This window comes from Desmodus rotundus, chromosome 5 (assembly GCF_022682495.2).
Source record: "Desmodus rotundus isolate HL8 chromosome 5, HLdesRot8A.1, whole genome shotgun sequence".
NCBI lineage: Eukaryota > Metazoa > Chordata > Mammalia > Chiroptera > Phyllostomidae > Desmodus > Desmodus rotundus.
This window is the reverse complement of record NC_071391.1, coordinates 12397731-12418926: the sequence shown is the minus strand read 5'-3', so window position 1 is coordinate 12418926 and position 21196 is coordinate 12397731. Positions and strand designations below refer to the sequence as shown.

General features: G+C 47.5%; 1 protein-coding gene across 1 annotated transcript in view; it reads left to right on the top strand.

The window, feature by feature from the left end:
- The window catches only part of PTPRJ (protein tyrosine phosphatase receptor type J), a 145713-nt gene that overhangs the window by 104500 nt on the left and 20017 nt on the right, over positions 1-21196 (top strand). Inside the window, exons 2-12 of the mRNA XM_053924655.2 lie at positions 1776-1800; positions 2920-3078; positions 5148-5381; positions 6722-6970; positions 8058-8270; positions 9576-9842; positions 10991-11248; positions 15036-15293; positions 16023-16301; positions 18727-19020; positions 20373-20504. Coding sequence (XP_053780630.1) covers positions 1776-1800; positions 2920-3078; positions 5148-5381; positions 6722-6970; positions 8058-8270; positions 9576-9842; positions 10991-11248; positions 15036-15293; positions 16023-16301; positions 18727-19020; positions 20373-20504 — 2368 coding nt within the window. The remainder of the gene's footprint in view (positions 1-1775; positions 1801-2919; positions 3079-5147; positions 5382-6721; positions 6971-8057; positions 8271-9575; positions 9843-10990; positions 11249-15035; positions 15294-16022; positions 16302-18726; positions 19021-20372; positions 20505-21196) is intronic.

Genomic DNA, 21196 nt, shown 5'->3' with positions numbered 1-21196 from the left:
CCTGCCCCTGCCCCTCCCCCTGCCCCAAATTGCTGCCCTGAGCTACTTGTCCAGTAACCAATTCATGGTTTTTGTCCCTCTCTCCTGTGACCCACGCTGGACTGTGTGGACTGACGCACAGCATGGATGTGCGGCGGACGAGCAGATGAGCTGAGAAAGTTTAGGCCTGAGATGATGAGGGCATGGATGTGGAGTGGGTGCTGCGGATGGGAGTTTGAGAGTGGGGGGCAGGTAGGATAGGAGAATCAGCAGGACTTGGCCCCCACTGTGGGGAGTGAGGAGAGAGAGGAGGAGTAGTGGGTTCCTTTAAGGACTTGTACCTGGGCCCCTGAGAGATGGGGCAGGGAACAGGCCGTTCTTCCTGTCTCCGTAACCCATGGGTTGAGAATGGGTGTTGTCGTTGTCTTCTCTTCTCAGTAGGTGCAAAGGGTGGGGTGAAAGGAGGGGACGCCGGACTGGAGAATTGGGCTCCTGGACCCAGCCGGTCTTGGCCTTGCTATGGACTAGTCTTTTCCCATCTTTGGACCTTAGGGATTGCCTCCCTTGCAAAACAAGAGGCCCATTCTTTCCTTCAGTGGCATTGATTGAGTGCCTACTGTGTGCACCATGCTTGGCACAGGGCACAGACGAGGTTTCTCTTCTGGTGGGGTGTACACTTTAGTTGGAGGAGTCTGACAGCCACGGAGGTGAATGCCAGGGAGAAGGCACACCAGCAATGTGATGGAGAGTCAGGGGCACTGATTTCCACTGGTTGGTGGGAAAAGAACTCTCTGCAGAGGTGGTACTTTAGGCCGTGCCGTGGGAAGGTTGGGGCGGAGTGTTTTGGAGAAGGCAATAACCCCGTGAAGCCTCTAAGGCGGAAACCAGTTTCAACAACAGTGCTAAGGGCATGATGGGGCGAGGAGGTCCGAGGGGCCACCGGCTGTAGCTCAGAGTTTGAATTTTATTCTAAGTGTGATGAGAGGCTGGAGGACAGTTTTTTCCCACTAAGGGCCCTTCCGGTTATTTTTCTGTTCATGAGGACGAAACTTTGAAAAATCCTGTTAACCACTAAAAGGCATGCTCACTAAACAGTAGAATGCACAACTTAGGCTTTTAAGCATGGGGAAATAATTAATGGATCCTGATGAATATCTGAGGACCCCCAGGGGCCAAAAGGTAGCAGATGGAGACGCTATCAACTAAACAATCTCTAAGGTCCTTCTGTTTCAAACGTTCATTCTTCCCAAAGCTGCATGCCATAGGTTTAAAAAAAAAAAAAAAAAAAAAAAAAAGGATTATTGCCACCTACTGGTAGAAGGAAGAAGGTGAATTTTTGCACGATGAAAATCCCAAGGCCAGTGGGTTTCTCTGTCCCACATCTGGCTTTACTCTCTGCAGTCAAGACCTGAAAGTGGCTCTGGGGAAGCCTGACATTGTCCTGCCTTCCTTTCTTTCTGGCCAGAGAATTGGGACTTTTTTTCTGGGTCCTTCTGTCTCAATTCAAGATGCAGTGGCAGGAAGGTGTGTTTGAAGTATCTGGGAGGACAAACTCTGGCAAGCCAACAGCCAGGTAGCCTCCATATGACCGAGTGAAGCCATTGTTTGTGACTGACCCACAGTGACACCAAGTTCCCGCATTGTGTCCCCGCATCCTAACCTCGGCGTGCAGGCCTTTGCTTAATGGGTTTCTCAGCACCCCACCCCATTATTAAATTCTCTGCTGCTTTATTTCTGATTTGCATGTTTTGTGGCTGAGTGAATCTGCTGACTTCCGTTCTCTTTTTCTGTTACAGATTTTGTGCCAGGGTAACTGTCCTGGTAAGTACCACTTCCCTCTCCACGCTTGTTCCCTACTGCCCCCTGATGGACACAGCAGCATTGACAGCAGTGTGAAAATCACAGACAATGCTAATTTGTGATCACTTGCTTAGTTTCTCCAATTGTGCTTTAGATGAGGGGTGGGGAAGAAACAGCTAGTGGGAAAAAAAAAGAATTCAATCAACTGTACAACCTGGACAAATAAAATATTTATATTTTCTGTGATTTCTTTTTTCCAGCCTACATCCATGGGTGTTGGAAAAAAACTTAGTCGAAATGATGTTGCAGTATGACTTATACTTATTTTATGTGCTGTGATCCCATGAGTATTTTCTTGGGTTGCTACATTGCCTGGTAATTTTTAAATGGTGTACAAGGTTTGCATAACCTTTAGAGAACCAGACGGCCTCGTGTATATTTTCCTTCCATGTGGAGGGCTGCATCCCACTTGCTAACTAGAGCTGGTCCATAGCAGTCCTCCCAGGCCTACAGTAAAATGAGAAAAATAAGGATATGAGAGTGAGTTTCTAATGAAGCTAAATATATTCAGTTGAAAGTGCTACCTAGTCTGGGATTATGTACTTAAATCGTTTCTTTTGAGCGGTGAAATGTTTCAATAAAAAATAAAGAGAATAGTAGTTGGCAGTTTTTTTATAAAAATGGAAAAAATTGGTAGCTTTTGTCTGTCCTCAAAATTTGGGAACTTATTTTTTTCTGGGATTGGTAAAATCCCAAAGTCTATGCACCATAGAGATGAAATAATTAGACTGTTCTCAGAGTGCCATGTAAAGGGGGCAGATCTTGCTGAAACTTTCTCATAAAGAAATCTCAGTCAGTAGCAGTAATTATGCACAGTCTGTGCAAACAGCGGGAAGAATTCTGCAGTTGCCTTTTCTGCCTCACCGCTCAGTTTGGTCAATAAGCTGATACCTCGTGCAGACTTGAATCACTGGTGCGAAAGAAGGAAACGTCTGCCCATGAAGGTGATATTTTAAAGCAAGAGATGGGGAGATGAGGAAACTATTTTACATTTAAAAAACTATGATAAAAATGTGTTGTACAGCGAGTATCGGTGGAGGTGCCGTTTTATTAGTTTGCCTTTTCTGTTTCTTTGCATAGGTGTCTCCTGTAGCCCGGTTACAGTCATGTCTACGACCGCTGAGACTCATCCTAGTGAGGTGTCACGAAGCTATTCTGTACCAGCTGTGACTGATTTGAGCAGCCAGAATCACCAGAATATCTCAGCGAATGAGAACAGCCCTGAGTCAGTGTGGACAAGTGAGCAAGACTCTCTTTGGGATCATTTGTGGGGTTTGCAGAATGTAAATGCCTTCCTTTCTGCGGCGTATCTGAGCTCACTTTATCTGAGCCTCCACAGTGAAAAGCAGTTTCTTGCATCACTCTTTCCCGCATCCCTGGCCCCGTTGTCCGGCCGGAAGGTACCCTGGCTCCTCTGCGAGCTGCTCTAGCCCTCTTTCTGCCTGCTCTGTGACCAGTCTACTGCGCTGAGCAGTTAGGAGCACAGGCGTGGAGTCAGAGACCCTGGTTGGCTTCCTGGCCCTGTCAGCTTCTAGCTCTGTGACCCTGGGCAAGTCACTAGTCCTCTTAGACCTCAGTTTCTTCATCTTTATTAAAAATAACAACAACTATATACACATTTAAAAAACATTTTTTTGAATTATTTTTTATTTTTCTCACTCATTTTTTTATTGTTGTTCAAGTACAGTTGTCTCCATTCCCCCCCACTCCCCCCACCTCAGCCATCTCCATAAAAACATATTTGAAAACATGCTTTATTTTCTGAACTATTGAAACTTAAGCACCCGCTTTTCTAAAACCGTCCCAGAATCCCTGTACCACACAGTAAGGCTGAGTTCTCAACACATTTCTCCGCTGTAAAAATAGTGCCATAGCCTTCCACAGGCACTTGTCATGAGGCATCAGCGAGCACATGTACGCATGTACAGCACCTGGTGTAGAGCCTGGAACGTGGTCCCAAAGAGGGCTGCTGTCCTTGCCGCCTCCCCCACTGTGACTGCGGTTATTGTCATGTCAGCCCCCTCACCATCGTCAGCATCAACCATCATTGTCACTGCAGCGGTAACCTGCCACCCATGCAACTGTGAACCTGTCACTCTGTCAGCAGGAAGCTCAAGTCGGAGGGGTTCCCTGGCATGATGTCTCTTGAACTGTGGGCCACGAGACTCTTCCTTGACTGTTCCTTTTTCGCTTCTCTTGTTTCCTCTCCTGGCCCTTTTCATGGACTCTTAAATGATTGCATCTCATTTACCAGTCAGGTGCCCGGTTAGGCACACTCTCCAAGCTGCCATCTGAAGGTCATGTGCATGCCAAGGTGGTGTTCCCGATACCATCTTTTTCTCTTCTGGGGTCAGTCCCCAGGTTCTTGAGAAGAAGGGCCTCGCTGCTGTGCTTTCTCTTCTGTTGCTAGTCGGTCCTCCTTGGTCTTGAATGTGGTGAGGAAGCACCCACTCTGAAGTCATAGTTACTGTTAATAGCCACACTAATGTGCATGGTTTTAATCCACAAGTCGACAGACCATGAAAGTGAGGTTTGGCGAGGTGAGAAGACTTTGAAGAAAATCACATGAGTGACGAACTAGCAGGATTGGACTCTGAACCCAGATTTTAAAAAGTCCTTGTCCAGGGGCCATTTTACCATGTCAGGGCACTGTAATAATTGCCCTGTATGTTTAATGTAGAGTATCAGAGCCGCCAGTAGAGGAACCCGAGGCTGAGAGGTGTGACGGGACCAATTCCAGGTTACACAGCTGAGGCGGGAGAGAGTAGGACCTTATGTCCGGGTCTGAATTTGAAGACCAGTTCTTTCCCTTAATATGCGATTCTGTCCCTTGTCATCTTAATGCCAGAAAATTATGGAGCTTCCTCCTAATTCCAGGGTTTGAAAAAAAAGTGATCACATGCTTCTGCGCCATGGAATGCCTCTCCGCACACAGTTGTTTTCTGAGAATCGGGAGAGAGACTCACTGCATCTTTGGTCTCTGTCTGTCCCTGCTTCTGTAGAGATGTAACCCTTGTTCAGGTCACAGCCAACATGGCCAACCTCTATCATTTTGGTCTCTGTTTTAAAGCCTTTTGTTTCACAAACACACATGCATACATGTAGGTGTGTGCAGCTAAATGTATTTTGGAGGGAATTGCAGGAGACAATATAAAGAGAAATGAAATTCTATGCAAAATTCACTTCTGGAAAGTAGATATATGGATCAGGCTTTGCTCTTACATTCCTTTTGTCAATGTAATTTTTTCTTTTCTTTTTCTTTGGAAACAATATTAAAACAAACCCCCATCCTGTGTATGGCATTGAAGCTGCTTCCAAAAGTCCAACCAGTGTGAATCTAATACGGCAAAACAGTGACCCAGATGCTTCTCGTTACGAGTATAAAGTAGTACAAGAGAGTGGAAATAGGTGGCTGAGTTATGTTGCAAGTGAAAGCAGCATTAACATCACAAACTTAAGTCCAGCAACTTCATATATTTTCTCCATCATTCCAGAAATAAATGGGACTCGGGAAAATGCCACAGTCGTAATGGTCACTACAGGTAAGCTGACCAGCTCCCAGGGGGTCCTGAACCTTTCCTTCTTGCTCCATTGCCTAGAGCCTTGTCCATTCAAGTTGCCCGTTGAAAAGAGAGAAGCTTTCATTAACTGTGGAAGAGGAGAAAAAGTTCTGTATTGTTTTAGGCCCAGGAGTTCAGGTGGCCTGATCTTTCACCATTAAGGCCCTTTGTGTTTGGGGATGTTTTAACTAATTCCAACTGTTTAGTTGTAAAAATCTTTTGTTATTATTGGTTAATACTTTTCTGCTAAGACTTGGAGTCAGAGGCCCCGTTAGGAATGTGTTTTAATGGTGTCAGTAATTACAAGGCTTCTTCCAAGCTCCCCAGGAAAGTTGATGCTGAGTTTATATTCCCAGGAGTTTTCCTTGGTGTTGAAATTTTGGTATATTGTATAGAGGAATGTATGTTTCAAATGAAAGAGCCCAGTGATGTTTGACTAAGCTTGGATTTATATTAAGTATGATTTTTATTTAGCTTAGATGTCGATATCCTGGGTCCCCTGTTATAGCTGCAAGTTTAGCTCTTTTCTTTTTAAAGCTGAAAAGAACCAAAAATATTTAAAAAAAGATGAGGAGCTCTTTTTAAGCTGAGAAGAAGCAAATGTTTAAGAAAGAGGCCCACTGCTGTTTTTCCAATCTGGGGACGTGATCTCCTTGGCTGGTGAAGGCCACAAGCCTCACCTCTGGGAGCCCGGGGCTTGAAGTGGCCGCCTGGGCCAGCGCCCTCTGCACATGGAGCTGGCAAGCACTAGACCAGGGATTTTCAACTTTATTTTCAGCCAGGAAAACAATTTCTTTAAGCAAAATCTTTCCCAGAAGCTCAGTAAGTAAAAAGAACTGGAAAGAGAGAGGAGCTGAGGGGTGGGGTTTCTCGGGGACCTCCCCCCCCCCAAAAAAAAAAAACCCAACCTGGAGCTCCTCCGGGCACAGTTTTGGAGGAAAAAACCCTGCACACAATAAAGGTTTGCCATATCATGTTGTGAAAAAGAGGAAAAGAAGGAGATAGAGGAGAATTCAGGGGGGAAAGGAAGGCAGAATTTAGAGATGGCGATGGGGACAGGGGGCTGGAGGATTGGTGCCGATGGGAAGGAGGAGGTCGTGAGGTGGCAGTAAGCATCTGGCCAGGAGTTTTTCTTTTCTTTTTTTCTGCATATGATATATATTGTTTTCCTACTGTGAAATAATGGAATTGGACTAGACTCTGATATAAAGGACGTATTTTTAGTGGGCAGTATTGAGACACCACTGTCCCCGGTCATTCTTAATGAACAGTGATTGCACATATCTCGTTCCATCAGTGCCCATTGTCTGTTTTTCAAATAGAGCCTTTTCCAGTTTCTCGTCTCTGCGTCGCTTTCAAGGGTGCGGCGAAAGTTGCTCTCACCTGGGAGACTAGTGATGGCACTACCGCCTGCCGGATTCTCCTGGAAGACAAGGGGAGCAACCAGGAGCCGGATCAAAACTTAACAGTCACTATTACAGATCTGAAGCCCGGGTTTACCTATAAGGCCTCGTGTGCTTCAGAATCAAAGGAGACGCAGAGAGACTCTGTGGCTGGAGGCCATGGCTCAGGTGAGTTACAAGACTGTGCTTCTTGTCTGCTTGCTGGTTTTGCCTTTCAGTAACTTCATGCTTCTTAAAAAATTGTTCTTATATTTGTATGGAATTTTAGATTTTTGTAGAGGGCTCCTCCTGCACTTTTTAGTTTGACTCCACACCTGTATGAAGAAGGAGGGGAAAATGTTTTTATTTTATAGGTCAGTGCATTAGGGGCGCAGCAGGGCAAGGGGAGAGGGGTTGAAACTTTTGGGAATCTGGCATCCAGGAAAGTAGCTGGCCTAGGTAGCTTTTCAAATTTTCAGTTGAACAAATAACAGATGTGTAAACCCAAGTAGGGCCATTGGAGGAACTTACTATATCCCCCTGAATAAAGGGACGCTTAGGCAGGTCTAGCAGACGTCTATTGCAGTGACAGTGGAGTAGTCACTTGCAGATTTCAGCATTTTCTGGGGAACTCTGTGACTTGAGAAGAACAAGTATTTCATCCCCATTTTACACATAAGGAAACAGAGCTACGAAGTGGGTGCTAGGATCCCTGATTGCGTGGGACAGACACCAGACTTTCTGTAGCTGAGACTAGAGGAGCAACTTACTGGCTCCTAATATTTGCCTGCCACGGGCAGCCAGGGCTTAAAGAAAGAGACAGGGTGACGCACGTGTCTTCTTCCTTTTAGTCAGCTTTGTTCTCAGAGCGGCTCCCTCCACCCAACTCAAGGGACAACGGCCACCAGCAGTTTCAGTCCCTATGAGCAGGGGTCTGGTCCAGGGGAACAAGTCCTCAAATGGGTTCTGTTGGACCATGTTTGAATCCTGTGGCTGTCCCTGGAAATCCACCACTGGTCTTGGGTGGGAGAAGATGATTTTCTGAATGAAGGGAGAGAGATGCAAATAGATGAGTTTGAAAGACAAGCGCAGATATCTGTGGTGCTTCTTGGGATAGAAGTGCAGAGGGAAGTATCTGCCCGGGAGTGGGGCCTTTTCCGGCAGGTCTCGGGGAGGAGGGCAGCAGATACTCTGCAGTACCGACTGTGGGGACTGAAAGAAGACAGGGATGTGCTTCTGTTACAGTGAATATCTTTGCCTTTTGTGTTGGAAACAGATGCCACCGGCACGGGGGGCATGGCTGGGACTGCCCCTGTGAGCAAATGCCAACTCCTCGATGCTCATGACCAACCTTCTGCTTCTTCTCTGGCCAATAAAACGGAAGTCCTGCTTCTTGGGTTAAAGCCTGGCACATGGTACAAGGCCACTGTTTATTCTCAAGCAGAGAATGGCACAGAAGGACAGCCCATGGACACAGAATTCAGGACAAGTATGTTGAACTTCATAGAATGGCTCCAGCTAGAGTTTCTAGCACAAAATTGTGTCTTCTGTGATTCTGGTTCTGAGTTAGCCCTGGCTTCACAAGTAGTTTTATTGGCAGATGCAGTTTTCTGGAAGAGATTTGGACAGAGCAGACCCATTGAGGTTCTTAACTCTGTGGCCAAGACACTTCTTTCACTGAGCTCGATAAAGCCCGGGGAGCAGGCAGCCCCCATGTGCACACCCGGGGCCTGCCTCGTGTTTTTCTTTTTTGTCTCTGCCTGTGAGCCGATGAGACAAGCTGGTGTCATGTTTTTCTCTTACAAACTGATACTCATTTTGTCAATGTTGGTTAAGTATTTTGCCCCTGAGATAAGAGAATGAGTTTCCTCTTTTGGCCTGACCTTGGAAAGCACACGGATCATTCCATTGAAACTTGTTGACATGCAGGTAGCTGCTCTCTACCTCTATTTTAGCAGCTCTCCGGCTCCGTTAGTTGACCAGGACTTGAAGGCTGTTTGGACTGATGCCGATGAGGGCAAAGAACTGCACAGCCCCCACCCTCAGGGAATTCCAGTATAGACGGGGAACGGCGACGCACGTGCTTGGAAAAGCACATGGCAGGCTCTGTGGGTTCAGGAGCAAACGCTGCAGTGCCGTAGTTCTTGGGGGCTTGGTTGCAGGCAGCATGGCCTGACTCTGGTTATATTATCCGAAAGTACATCTATTCTGAATGTCTGTCATAGGCCCACAGAACAGAGGGCGTGTGGGTGGGGGCTGGAGGACCAAGGACAGAAAACAGATAGCACCCAGAACACTCTGGGGGGCTGTACCACACTGGACCTGGCTCTCTCTCAGGATTCAAAGTCCTGAAGTGGAGAAGGTGTCATATATCTGCTTTCTGGATTTCTGTGCTGGGGGTAGGAGATGCTGTCCCCCCAGCTTCTACATGGTGGCAGGGACTTCCTCCCACCCAGGGGCTATGGGGTGCTCTTCAGAGGTGGAAGTTGGATGCTGCACCGGTAATGCATGCTCAGCTGCCCACTAAGGAGTCCACCATGTCACAAGAAGAACAAAGAGCAACTATGCAGCTGCAGTTGGCCAGGTTGTGTCTTCATAGAAGAAGATGCCTGACTTTTGCTGGGACCCCCATACATTTGTGTGTGTTGTGGTTAAATGAAATAGGAAGGAACCATCACTAAGAGTGTGTCTTAGACTAGATGACATGCGCTGATGACAGTTTCTCTCTCTCTCTCTCTCTCTCTCTCTGGCTTGGCCATTCTGATTATTGTGAACTTCTTTTGTGCCTTCAAAGATTCCTTTCAGGTTTTGGACATCGAAGCTGCCAACATTAGTGCCACAAGCATGACCCTGACCTGGAAAATTAATGATAATGGATCGTGCTTGGTCTACACCTACAACATAGAAGTCGTTGGGGGCACCGATTTCCTCAACCTCACCGTCAATGAGACTCAGGCTGTCCTCGCTGAACTCAGCCCGAGCACCTTATACAACATCACAGTGCATCCTTCCTTCCAGGATGGTTCTGAGGGCATACCGGACTTCCTCCAAGTGTACACCCGTGAGTTCACGCGTTGTTTGCTAGCCTTTCCTACCTGCCTGCCTGCCCCGCGCCAGGCCCACATACAAGGCTCTGGCCCTGCCCTCCAGGGAAGCCCAGCTGAGTGTGTGAGTCGCAGGACTTCACCCCTTCAGGATCTGGACATAGTAATGGCCATCATTGACTGGCCCTGCCTCATGCCCAGCGTGGTCTGCTGGCCTGTCCTTGCTCTGTCTCCTTGAGTGTTCACAGCCCTGTCACGTGGTTGGCATTAGGCTGTTTTATGGATGAGGAAGCCCAGCTGAGAGAGGTGCTGTAGGCAGGTGTCACACCTAGCAAGTGACAGAGGTGGAATCAAACAGCTGGGGTGTGTCAACTCCATCCAGCCTGTGCTTATAATGACTGTTCCACAGTGTGGGAGAGGCCTAGAGTGAATTGCTACAAGGAGACAAAAAGACCTGAATATTCATGTCTTTTTGTCCTTAAGATGCTGAGACTAGAATGAGGCAGGGCACAGCTGTGTCTCATCCCTTGTTTGCTTAACTGTCCTTTAAAGATAAGATGATAGGCAGCATATTGAAAGCTATTTGTTCTGAAGAAGGTCCAATAACTTAAATAAAACAGCAATGGTGTACCAGTCGTAGAGTAGTATAGTGCTGTGATAGTATCGGGATAGCAGCGGCCTTTGGGGTGGGCATTGGGATTCCTGTTTCAGGTGAAAACACTACAGCTCAGCACTCCCGAACGGTTTGCCCAGAGCTAGCCAGTGGTGGAGCGGGGACTTGCACCCAGGGTGCCTGTCTCTGGACCAGGGCTGGTCCCACAAGAATGCTTTACTCGAATGTCTGCTCCTTCCCTGGAAGCACACTGGCAACCACCAAGGTCCTACTCCAGACCCTGAACCCTTGACCTCCAGGGTTTACACCTCCTCTCATTTCCTGTGAATGGCTTTGAACAACCTAAGCTAACAGTTTCTGCACTCTCGTAGCCAAGTGTTCTCGCAGTGTCCAAAGTACCGCTTTCCGAGCAGGTCTGCACTGTAGGTGACTGGACAAAGAGGAAAAGAGAGGTCAGGTGTCACTGAATCTCGGTGCAGACATTTGGTGAGGTTCAGTCCCTCTTGTTGCCTGGAGGGAGATTCTTATCTAGTCCTTCGCTTCTTCCCGCAGGTCCTGGTCCAGTTTCTGACTTTCGAGTCACGACTGTGAGCACCAGGGGTATTGGCTTAGCTTGGAGCAGCAAAGACTCGGATAACTTTAAGATACTGATCAGGCAGGACGGAGCTGGAATACCTCGGACAGAAACAGCCAACGGAAACAGCACTTTCATTGGTGACTTATACCCTGGCACCAAGTATTGTTTTGAAATATTTCCACTAGGACCAAATGGGACTGAAGGGGATTCCCAGAACATTTGCAATACAACTGGTAAGCAAAGAGGCTGCGTTTCCTGTGAAACAATGATGTTTCTTCAAGGAAATCAGTATAATGTATAAATGTCAGGTTTTCCAAATATTGCTTTTCTTTTAATTATCTAAAAAGTCTTTAAAAAAACCTTACACGACAGTAATGCATATCTGTTCTATAAAATACAGGCAAGAAAAAGCAGAAAATCACATATCAACCATCAGTCAGAGATAATCACTGGTAACTTTTGATGTACGATGGTTTATAATCTAAATATGTATTCTGTGGCCTCATGGAAAAGATATGTTGGCCCTGGGCCAGGTCAGTGGTTTCCAAAGTGTGACCCCGGGATCTCTCAGAGTCCCCTAGGTTCAGTCAAAGAGTTTGGGGGAATTATTATCACAGCGCTAACGTGTTATTTGCCTTTTTCGCTCTCATCCTCTCATGATGAGTGTCCAATGGAGTTTTCCAGACGCCACACAACATGGGATGACACCATTGCTCCAACAGCTTGTTTAGTCTTATGTTTTAAAAATGTCTTCATTTTTATATATTTTATTTTATTTTTAAAGATTTCATTTATTTACTCTTAGAGAGAGGGGAAGGGAAGGAGAAAGAGAGAGAGAGAAACATCATTGTGTGGTTGCCTTTCACGCACCCCCTACTGGGGACCTGGCCTGCAACCCAGGCATGTGCCCTGACTGGGAATCGAACCAGCAACCCTTTGGTTCACAGGGCCATGCTCAATCCACTGAGCCACACCAGCCAGGGCAAAAAATTTCCTCATTTTTAATTTTTAATATAATAAATATAAATACACCTTCCATGACCCAAATTTCTCTGAGAGCCTTACTAGTGTCCGAGATCTGGATTTTTAAGAACCACTGGCCTGGAGGTATCGTAAATTATTTAACTACTCTCCTATTGCTGGGCAGATAGATTACTGACGGTCTTTCATAAACAACGTTGGGATGCAGTGGTGGTGTTATTCTGGAAGGCTGACTGATACTGATAAAAGTATTTTATGAACACAATTTAATGGTTCATCACTGTTTCTAAAATTTGAAGTCCAGACATGTTGGAAAATTTGGAAAACATACCAGATTCCTTGATCTTCGATTGTAAGAGAACTGGAATTTTTCACACAGAGAGGAAGGATGCAGAAAGGAGACTCATTTCTTGAGCCACAGGTGGAATCAGTTGGGCTTCTCAGATTCTCCGTGTGTGGTTTTCTTAGACTCTGTTGGTCAGGTTAAGGACTGAGAGTCACTTGGAAGATCTGCTCCCAGAAGAAGGGAACTGCTAGGATGCATCCCTCAGACGAAATGCAGTAGCTCCTTTTTAAGTCTGAGTTTTAGATTAGACTCGTTGAGATGGAGTCTTAACAGCAACACATGAAGGTCTGTCCAGGAAGTATCCAGCCACGTGCTGTGAAAAATAGACATTTACTGAAGAAGATACAAGAAACATTGTACGTAGGACAATGATGTCTCAGTCCGCTTCAAAGCAGGCACCTTGGGACCTCACCCAGTTCTCCCAGTCACCATCCGCTGCCCTATTGTATTTTCCTGAATCTCATTGATGGTCTGAAATCTCTTCCCTTTCAAAGGTGATTTTAGTTTTGGGAAAAGCCAGAAGGGGCAGGGCGCCAAATCTGGGCTGTAGGGGGGCTGAGTCACCTGGGTGATTTCATGTTTTGCCAAAAAACTCTGCACAAGTTTTGATGCATGACTGGGTGTGTTGTCCTGATGAAGCTGCCAATCACCAGTTGCCCACAGCTGTGGCCTTCTGAATCATCTGAATACTTTCCACAGAGGAATGTTCGGGCTTTAATGCAAAATTTGATGCAGCTTTGTTGCTCTACTTGCTCAGTCATTTTGAATGTGACAGCCACATAGTACACATGCTCACGCAATGACATCTACTGCCCCCACTGACTGGTACAGTGAAGTTGTCACTGTTCATGCATGCGCATGCCAGTCCGCTCTCCTTGGCTGCCAGGTTACATCCGTGTTGTCCCACCTTCTTATTATATTAACAATGGCTGGACTTTTCCCAGACAGACCTGGTGGATTTCTTCTTTCTTTTTAGAATGTTGATAATGGTAAGGAGAGATTGTGGGACTTGATATTGTGGGACTTGCCAATGCCCAGAACTTAATGTAATAATGATGCAATATATTAGGGGTGTACAAAATGCTGGGTTTTCATCCGACATTTAAAAACTTTTTAACATAACTTTGTGAGGTGGGTGCTGTTATTATCTCTATTTTCCAGAGTAGGAAGTGGGGGCTCTGCAAGCTTAAGTAACTAGCCCAGAGTGACAGGGCAGTGAACTGGCCTCTGTCTGGCTTTGGAGACTGAGTTTGAGCCACAGTGTGGACTGACACTTTGATATGGTGCAAATGCAAAGTAATTAAGGACTATTTGTGAGAAGAAGGCATCTCTTGTACTATCGCCTACAACTGGGTCTCACTGAACGAGAATGAGTGAGTTGGAAGAATGCAGTAGACTCCTAGGGGATTACCGTTCTACTATTGAAAACTTTTATTTTTATTATTGGGGAAAATAAGTCTAAGAGCATTAAAAGCAATTTTGAAACAGGGAAACATACCAAGTGAACCCCGCAATTCCAATTCTTTTGCGGAATTGAAAGCAGGGACTTGAACAGTTATCTGTATACCAGTGTTCACAGCAGCATGACTCACAGTGGCCAAAGGGTGGAAGCAACCAAGTGTCCGTCAGCAGGTGAATGGATAGATAAACTGTGGCATATCCCTACGATAGAGTAGTACTCATCCATAAAACGGAGTGAAATTCTGACCCATGCTACAACGTGGCTGGGCCTTAAAAGCATTAACACTGTGATGCCAGGTGAAATAAGCCAGACGCAGACGGACAAGTATTGCATGATTCCACTTGTTTGCGGTACCTGGAATAGGCAAGTCCAGAGAGACAAAGAGTAGAGCAGAGGTTGCCAGGGGCTGGGGGAGGGAGGAGTGGGGAGTAGTTGTTTAATGGAGATAGGGTTTGTGTTGGGGATGGGGAGCTGTTTTGGGTGTAAATACTTTGTGGTGATGGCTACACAACACTCTGAACGTATTTAATGCCACTGAGTTGTGCTCAGTTATTTCTAGGCCCCGATCTTTGCATTCGTCCTGTAGCTGGTTCAGTGTGTGGAGGTGAGCTCATAGTGCGGACGGGGCCCAGGGTGCTCGGGTGGGTGCCTCCACTTCTGACCCCTCGCTCTGACAGTGGAGGGCGTGTGCCTTCTCCCCCCTCCCCGCCCTGGCCTCAAATGTTCCCGCTTAGTAAACATCGACTCTCCTTTTCAGTTTTCCTCTTTGGTAAGTATGGCCGTGTTTCAGGAAGGCATTTTCTTCTGAGCGAGTGCTTGAAGGCAAACAGTCTGTGGAGACTATCATACACCTGAAAGGCACACATATCCCAAGTGCAGAGTTTGATGAATTTTCACAAACCGAACCCATCTGGTCACCAGCCCTCGGGTTAGGAAACTGGACGTGATATTTTACTCTAGAAGACCCCCACGGGGGGCATTTTTATGACAAAAAGGACCAAAGAACTGAGTGGGGGAACCGGTAAGTCCCTCTGCGGTAGGAGGGAGCCACAGTTCTTGAAAGAATGGAGCGTGCGTGATTCTCACCTGCGTTTTGGAGTTTGCCCTTCGTGAGCTCATTTGAGACTTTGATGGTGGAAGAGCAAGTCCTCTTGACAGACACTTTGAAGTAAAGCTGGAGGGCACGATGGTCATTAACAGACTTCCGTCTTCCTTCCTTTCCTCCAACCAGGCCCCAGTGGAGTGTGTGACATCCGCGTGGCCCTCGTCACCACGGCCGAGATACGGGTAGAGTGGCAGAGTACAGACAATGCCTCCGACTACATCTACCACCTGTACCTGAGTTCTGAGCACGGCACTAACCAGACCAACAGTTCTCACGGAGCCTTCACGTTCAGGGGCCTGATCCCAGGCACCTTGTATAACATCACAATTGTTCCGGAAGTGAAAGGCGTCTGGGGGAGCCCCAGCTCCATTCTACAGTACACACGTACGTGTCGTAGGAGGCCCTCTTAAGGGAGTGTTCTCCTTGACTTTCACGTGGAGGGTGGGAAGGAGGCACTGGCTAAGGGGCCCTTGTTTCTGGGCTCCAGGTCAAATGTGAAATGACTTACCCTGAAAACACTGGCCTCGGCAGAGGTTCTGCTCTTCTCACTGGGCACTGGTGCTGAGCCTTGTGGACTTGGGGTTGTCTTGAGTATCAGGAAGTGATCCCATAGGCATGGGAAACATACACTGTCTCATTCACTCCTCGGGAACCCAGGCAGGAGCAGTCTCCTTGTCCTGTCGGTGTGGGAAGATTCTGCTCAGAGGAGGAGCTTTGTATGCCGCGGTGAGGGAGGGCCTTCGCTATCCGTCAGTCCAAATAAATGCGTGGTAGAGATGGTAGCTTGTACTGTCTTTTCAGTATCTATTTTCTCTTTCATGACTCAGATTTCAGACACAGATAAGAAATTATATCCTGAAAATTGCAGATACATTTGAAGTGTTAAAAGACGCACGAAAAACTTGATTCTTTTGAGAATTTAATCTGTGTAATTATTTTCTGAATGTCTTTTTGAGACGCCTTCCATCTGTTGAGTCAGCAAATATTAGATTTATTCATTCTTTCCCGGAAGGAGGCAGGCTATCTGTAGATGCCGTCCATAAAAGAGTTCTGGCATTCAGGCTAATCTGTGCTTTTTTTTTTTTTTTTAATTAAAATTTTTTTTTCACTAAGGGCCCAGCAATGTGTCCGGCATTGAAATAAGCACCAACACCACCGCAGCAACCTTCCGCTGGCAGAACTCTGACGAGGCCTCTCCCACGTACACCTACCGCCTTCTTATTGAGAGGGAAGGGAATTCCAGCAACGCAACTAAAATAGTCACAGGCGTTGGCGTCACCGGTGCGACAGTCCCTGAATTAATACCTGGCTCAGGGTACACAGTACAGATCTTTGCCCGCGTGGGGGATGTCACCGAATCACTGGGACCTGGCTGGCAGTCATTCTGTACGGGTGAGTAGCCCCAGATGCTCCTGGGACTTCTGGTGGGGGTCTTGCAGGGAGGTCCGCCCCAGACTTTGGTTTGTCACCTTTTGTGTGGTTTGTTAAAATAGACACTGAGCTCTCGGAGACATCCTGTTAGCTTATTAGTGCTGTCTTGCTGCCTTCATCATTTATTCATTGCGCAAATATTTATTGAGCACTTACTGTGTGCTAGGCACTTTAAAATGACTGAGATAAGTCCCAGCCTTCCTGGAACTTTTATTCTGAAGGGGAAGACATAATAAACAAGATAAATTAGGTAGTAGCTTGATGATTACTGCCATGGAGAGGGGAAAAAACCAAGGAAGGAGGAGAGTAGATGTTTGTTGAGGGTGCCCAGGGAAGGCTTCAGGGAAAAGGTGACTTTTGAGCAAAGATCTGAAGGAAGTAGAAAAGCCAACTGTGTGACATTGGGGCATAGAGCATTACAATCAGAGGAGCAGCCAGCACAAAGGCCCTGAGGCCGGCGGGTACCTGCTGTGCTGAAGGAGGAGCAGCAGGCCAGGGTGGCAGGAGTGGGTCCACAGGAGCAAGAGGGTGAGGGGTGGGTGAGGGGTGGGTGGTGAGGCCCCAAAGCAGGGGCATCAAACTCATTTTCATTGGGGGCCACATGAGCCTCGCAGTTACCTTCAAAGGGCCGAAATAATATTAGGACTGTATAAATGTAACTGCTCCTTAAGTGTTAAGGAGTTGAAATTACATTTGGCCCTTTGAAGGCAACTGTGAAGCTGATATGGCCCCCAGTGAAAATGAGTTTGACAATCCTGCCCCAGATCCGGGAATGGCTGGGGCATGGATGATGTGCAAATTGTAATGTCTAGTTTGGCTTTTCCACAAAGAAAATGCAAAGGATGTTGTTAAAATAGATGCTCAGCCTTTCACCTTTCTTAATCCTTATCTCTCATTGCAAAAGGTGTGGTCAGGAGAAGGGGTGCCCTGTGGTTAGCAGAGGGAGCTTCCAGAGAGTAGCCCAGAGGCTATTTTACATATGGTTGTGAGGACTTCATAGCTCTGATTGTGGCATAGGGACCGACCACCTTATTGTCCACTGTCTTTGCACCCACACCTTCCATTCCTTAGACCAAGCCATTCAGATGTGTTCAGGCTGGTTTTGAATGTGGCAGACTCATTGGATCAGCCTCCCTGAGAGTGTAGGAGCTGGCACCTCAATGACCTCTGACCCTTCACATGGAGTAGTGAAAGAAATCCCTGCAGCCTGGAGTCACTTTGCTAACTCGGGCTCCATTCCACCTGGTCTAGACTCTGGTCTTTAGTATTTGGGTGGCTTCTATTTCTGACACTTCTCTTAGCTATAATTATTGCAGCCCCAAACTAGGAGAAAAGTCACCGTGAGCATTTGGGGCCGGGGTGGATGGAACAGGAGCTGTGGGAGCAGGTGTGCGCTGGGCAGGACTCCTTGCCTGGCCTCGGGTGGAGGATGGGGGGGTTGCCCTAGGTGACTTGCCCTCCTCCTTTAAAAAGCACTGCAGCATTGTAGTGCTGACGATCTTGTCCCCCAGGACATTAATATGGAGTTTTTGATTGGGATATTTTGAGTATGTCGGCTATCTCCCACGTGGTGTAACATCACTGTCACACAGCTGTTCTCAATGTCTGAGTTTGATCCCCATCAACTTCAACTGGTCTACCTGACCGTGGAGCATCGTCCAGCGAGAAACCTCCACCACGAAACTTCACAAACCACTTTTGACATAGTCAGTCAGTCACAGCACCTTCTCCACACACTGCGCACATCTTTTTTTGCGCTTCAGTTGTGTTTTTCCCTTTCTTGAGAGAATAAAAGCATAATATGCCAAAAATGTGTATTTTCTTCCATCTTCAATATTAAAATGGCTACATAGAAATTCAATGATTTTGATGTTTATTTTTTTAAATGCATGCTGATAGGACAGCTGTCACAATACAATCTAGCAAAATTGTCCTGAATGAAGTTAAAGACAACTAGGCACTACTAGAGCCATCTTACAGGAAAAAACCCAAACTTTTTGGCCAACCCAATACTTAACCTCTTGAAGCCTCGTCTGATTCACCCCTCACCCCTAAATAAGATGACGCAAGTGAAGGGGTTGCTATCACCACGCTGTTACGATGCAACTGCCTGCCACGGAGCCCTGTTCTCTTCCGGTTTGGTGACTGACGGCCTTTGTTTCACGTAATCCCCAGAGTCCTGCAGCTGAGGCTCAGAGCAGTTACCTGCGGGATCCAAGGTCACATGGTTTAGTAATGCCCGATTCAAGGTCATCCTCTGCCTCTTCTGCCTCACTACACACTTGCCTCCTCATCATGGACGGGCCAGGATTCTACTGCTCCCCAAGTTTCCGTGTTGGCAAAGGCAGAAGCCCGAGTCTCATGTGGAGCTGTGCTTGCTTTGCAGATCCGGCCCCGGTAGCCTCCTTCCACTGTGAAGTGGTCCCCAAAACGCCAACCTTGGTTCTGAGGTGGGCCTGCCCTTCTGGCACCAGCACGGGCTTTCAGGTGGAGGTCAGCAGAGGAGACTGGAGAAACGCGACACACCTGGAGGGCTGCCCCCCAGAGGAGGCTGGCGCCGAGTACAGGACAGAAGTCACACATTTGAATTTCTCTACCTCGTATGACATCAACATCACCGCCTTGTCCTGTAACAAGATGGCACCCCCTACCCAAAACTCCTGCATCACGAGCATCACAGGTGGGCTTTGTGGTGGCAGGGTGGCCTGGCAGCATTGTGGTTACCCCTGGAGTGGCTGACCTAGGGGGAAATGTGGGGGCCTTGGTCAGAAGTCTCTCCTGAGACAGTGGACATGTAGGCACGGGACACCACCTCCAGGGTCCCCCACTGGGGTTGAAGGATTGATTGCTAAGCAAGGTTAGGGCTGCACTGCCCCATAGAGACTAATGTGACCCTCATGTGTAATATATTATATTATGATTTAATAATACAACTCAAAATCTTCTAGGAGCCATATGAAGAAAACATAAAAAAAAACCAATTGAAATGAATTTTGATCACATTTTATTTAACTCAGTAATTAAAAATGTTCTCATTTCAACATGTAGTCTATATACAGTAAGTTATTAATGAGATATTTGCATTCTTTTTTGGCACTAAGTCCTTGATGTCCAGTCTATACCTTACACGTGTAGCACCTTTGAACTTGGACTAGTGACGTTCCAAGTGCCCCACAGCTGCATGAGGCTGTAGCTGCCACATTGCACAGGGCGAGTTCAGAGAATTGCATTGTGGGTGTTTTGGAGCCCCGTTTTCCAGGTCTCCCTAAATCTTGAACCTAGCAATGGAAACACACTGTATGTGGGAGGCAAGTTCAGGCAGAGCGAGTGTGTGGAGAAGGGTCATTAATTCAGCATGTCCTTCCTGTTGTGTTAATTCCGAGAGGAGCTTCACGAGCTTTGCTCAGAAAGGTGAGGCACCCCCAGGGGGCGTTCTGTGGGGAGTTTCTGGTTTCTGGTAGGGGGGTTGGTCAGATTTCTCTAGAGAGCATTTTAAACCTTCTCAAGCAAAGTGAGGACTTGGGTGTGAAGGATGCAGCGCAGGAACGCCGCTGGGTCTCGGGAGAATGTGCATTCTCTCCTGCCTCCCACCACTCCCCCGTTTTCTCAGCCGGCTGATCCCTCCCAGGGCCCAGTCTGTGCAGTGGGCAGACGTCTGTGTATGGCTCCCGGGTCCCCACCTCAGAGTTCCTTCCACACAGTCACTCTCATTTCCTTTTCTTGCCCCAGTTCTCAGGATGAGGAACCTGGCCCCTCTGGGTCAGGAGGGGCAGGGGGCAGAAGAAAGGCAGGTCGCCTTCAACCAACAAGGCTGTGTATGGGAGGCCGCCCCAGGGATGCGGCTGGGCCACCGAGGGGGTCCTTGTGAACTAGGCAGGCTCCCCACCTGCCCCTTGCTTCTGGATTTGCTTTGTATGAGCCCAGCACACAGCTTCCAGAGCTCGGGCGGGCACCGCAAATTCTCTCCTTCATAATTGTCTTCCTTTTTTGGTTTCAGAGGTTGATGATCATGTTTGGTTTGTTCTGTTTCAGACCCCCCTCCCCCAGATGGATCTCCTAATATTACATCTGTTAGTCACAATTCGGTAAAGGTCAAGTTCAGTGGGTTTGAAGCCAGCCACGGACCCATCAAAGCCTACGCTCTCATTCTCACCACTGGGGAAGGTAAGGGGGGGGTCATTATGGGTTAAAGAGCCAGGGAGTGACGCCCTGGCCAGGCCCCATTTCCGTGCCCACTGAGGCACATTAGAGGTACAAATACATGTCTGTTTCTATACCGCAGCCCACGCTTGGCACGCAGATGCGGGTGGGAAGGGTCTGCTATTTGCCTGATGGTCTAGGTCAGGGGTTGACCAACTTTCTGGAAAGGGGCCAGATGGCAAACATTTGAAACTTTGCAGGCCTTACAGTCTCTGGGCGTAGCTCTTCACCTCTGCCGGGGCAGTGTGACAGCAGTCGTGGACGACGCAGGGAGAGTGAGGGCCGCTGGTCCGACCAAATGTTACTCGCCAGCACGGGTGGCTGGCTGGAACTGGTCCATGGGCCCTAACTCGCTGACCTCAGATCTAGGTTTTTTGTCTCTTTTACAACATGGGGTCTTATGTTTTAGGTGGCAGAATGTGTATTAAGCAACTCTGTCTCTCTCTCTCTCTCTCACGTGTGCACACACACACACAAATGCACACGCACAAATCATCAGCAAAGCGTGACTTTCTCTTGAAAGCAGAGAGAGTGATTTGCATTTGTAGTGGGAACTTGCAAACAGCATCCTCATAGCTGAGAGAGGAGGCGGATGAAAGGCCACTTTTCCTTAAAGGGCTCCAGCACATTCTCTGGGAGTAAGAAAGGAATGATTC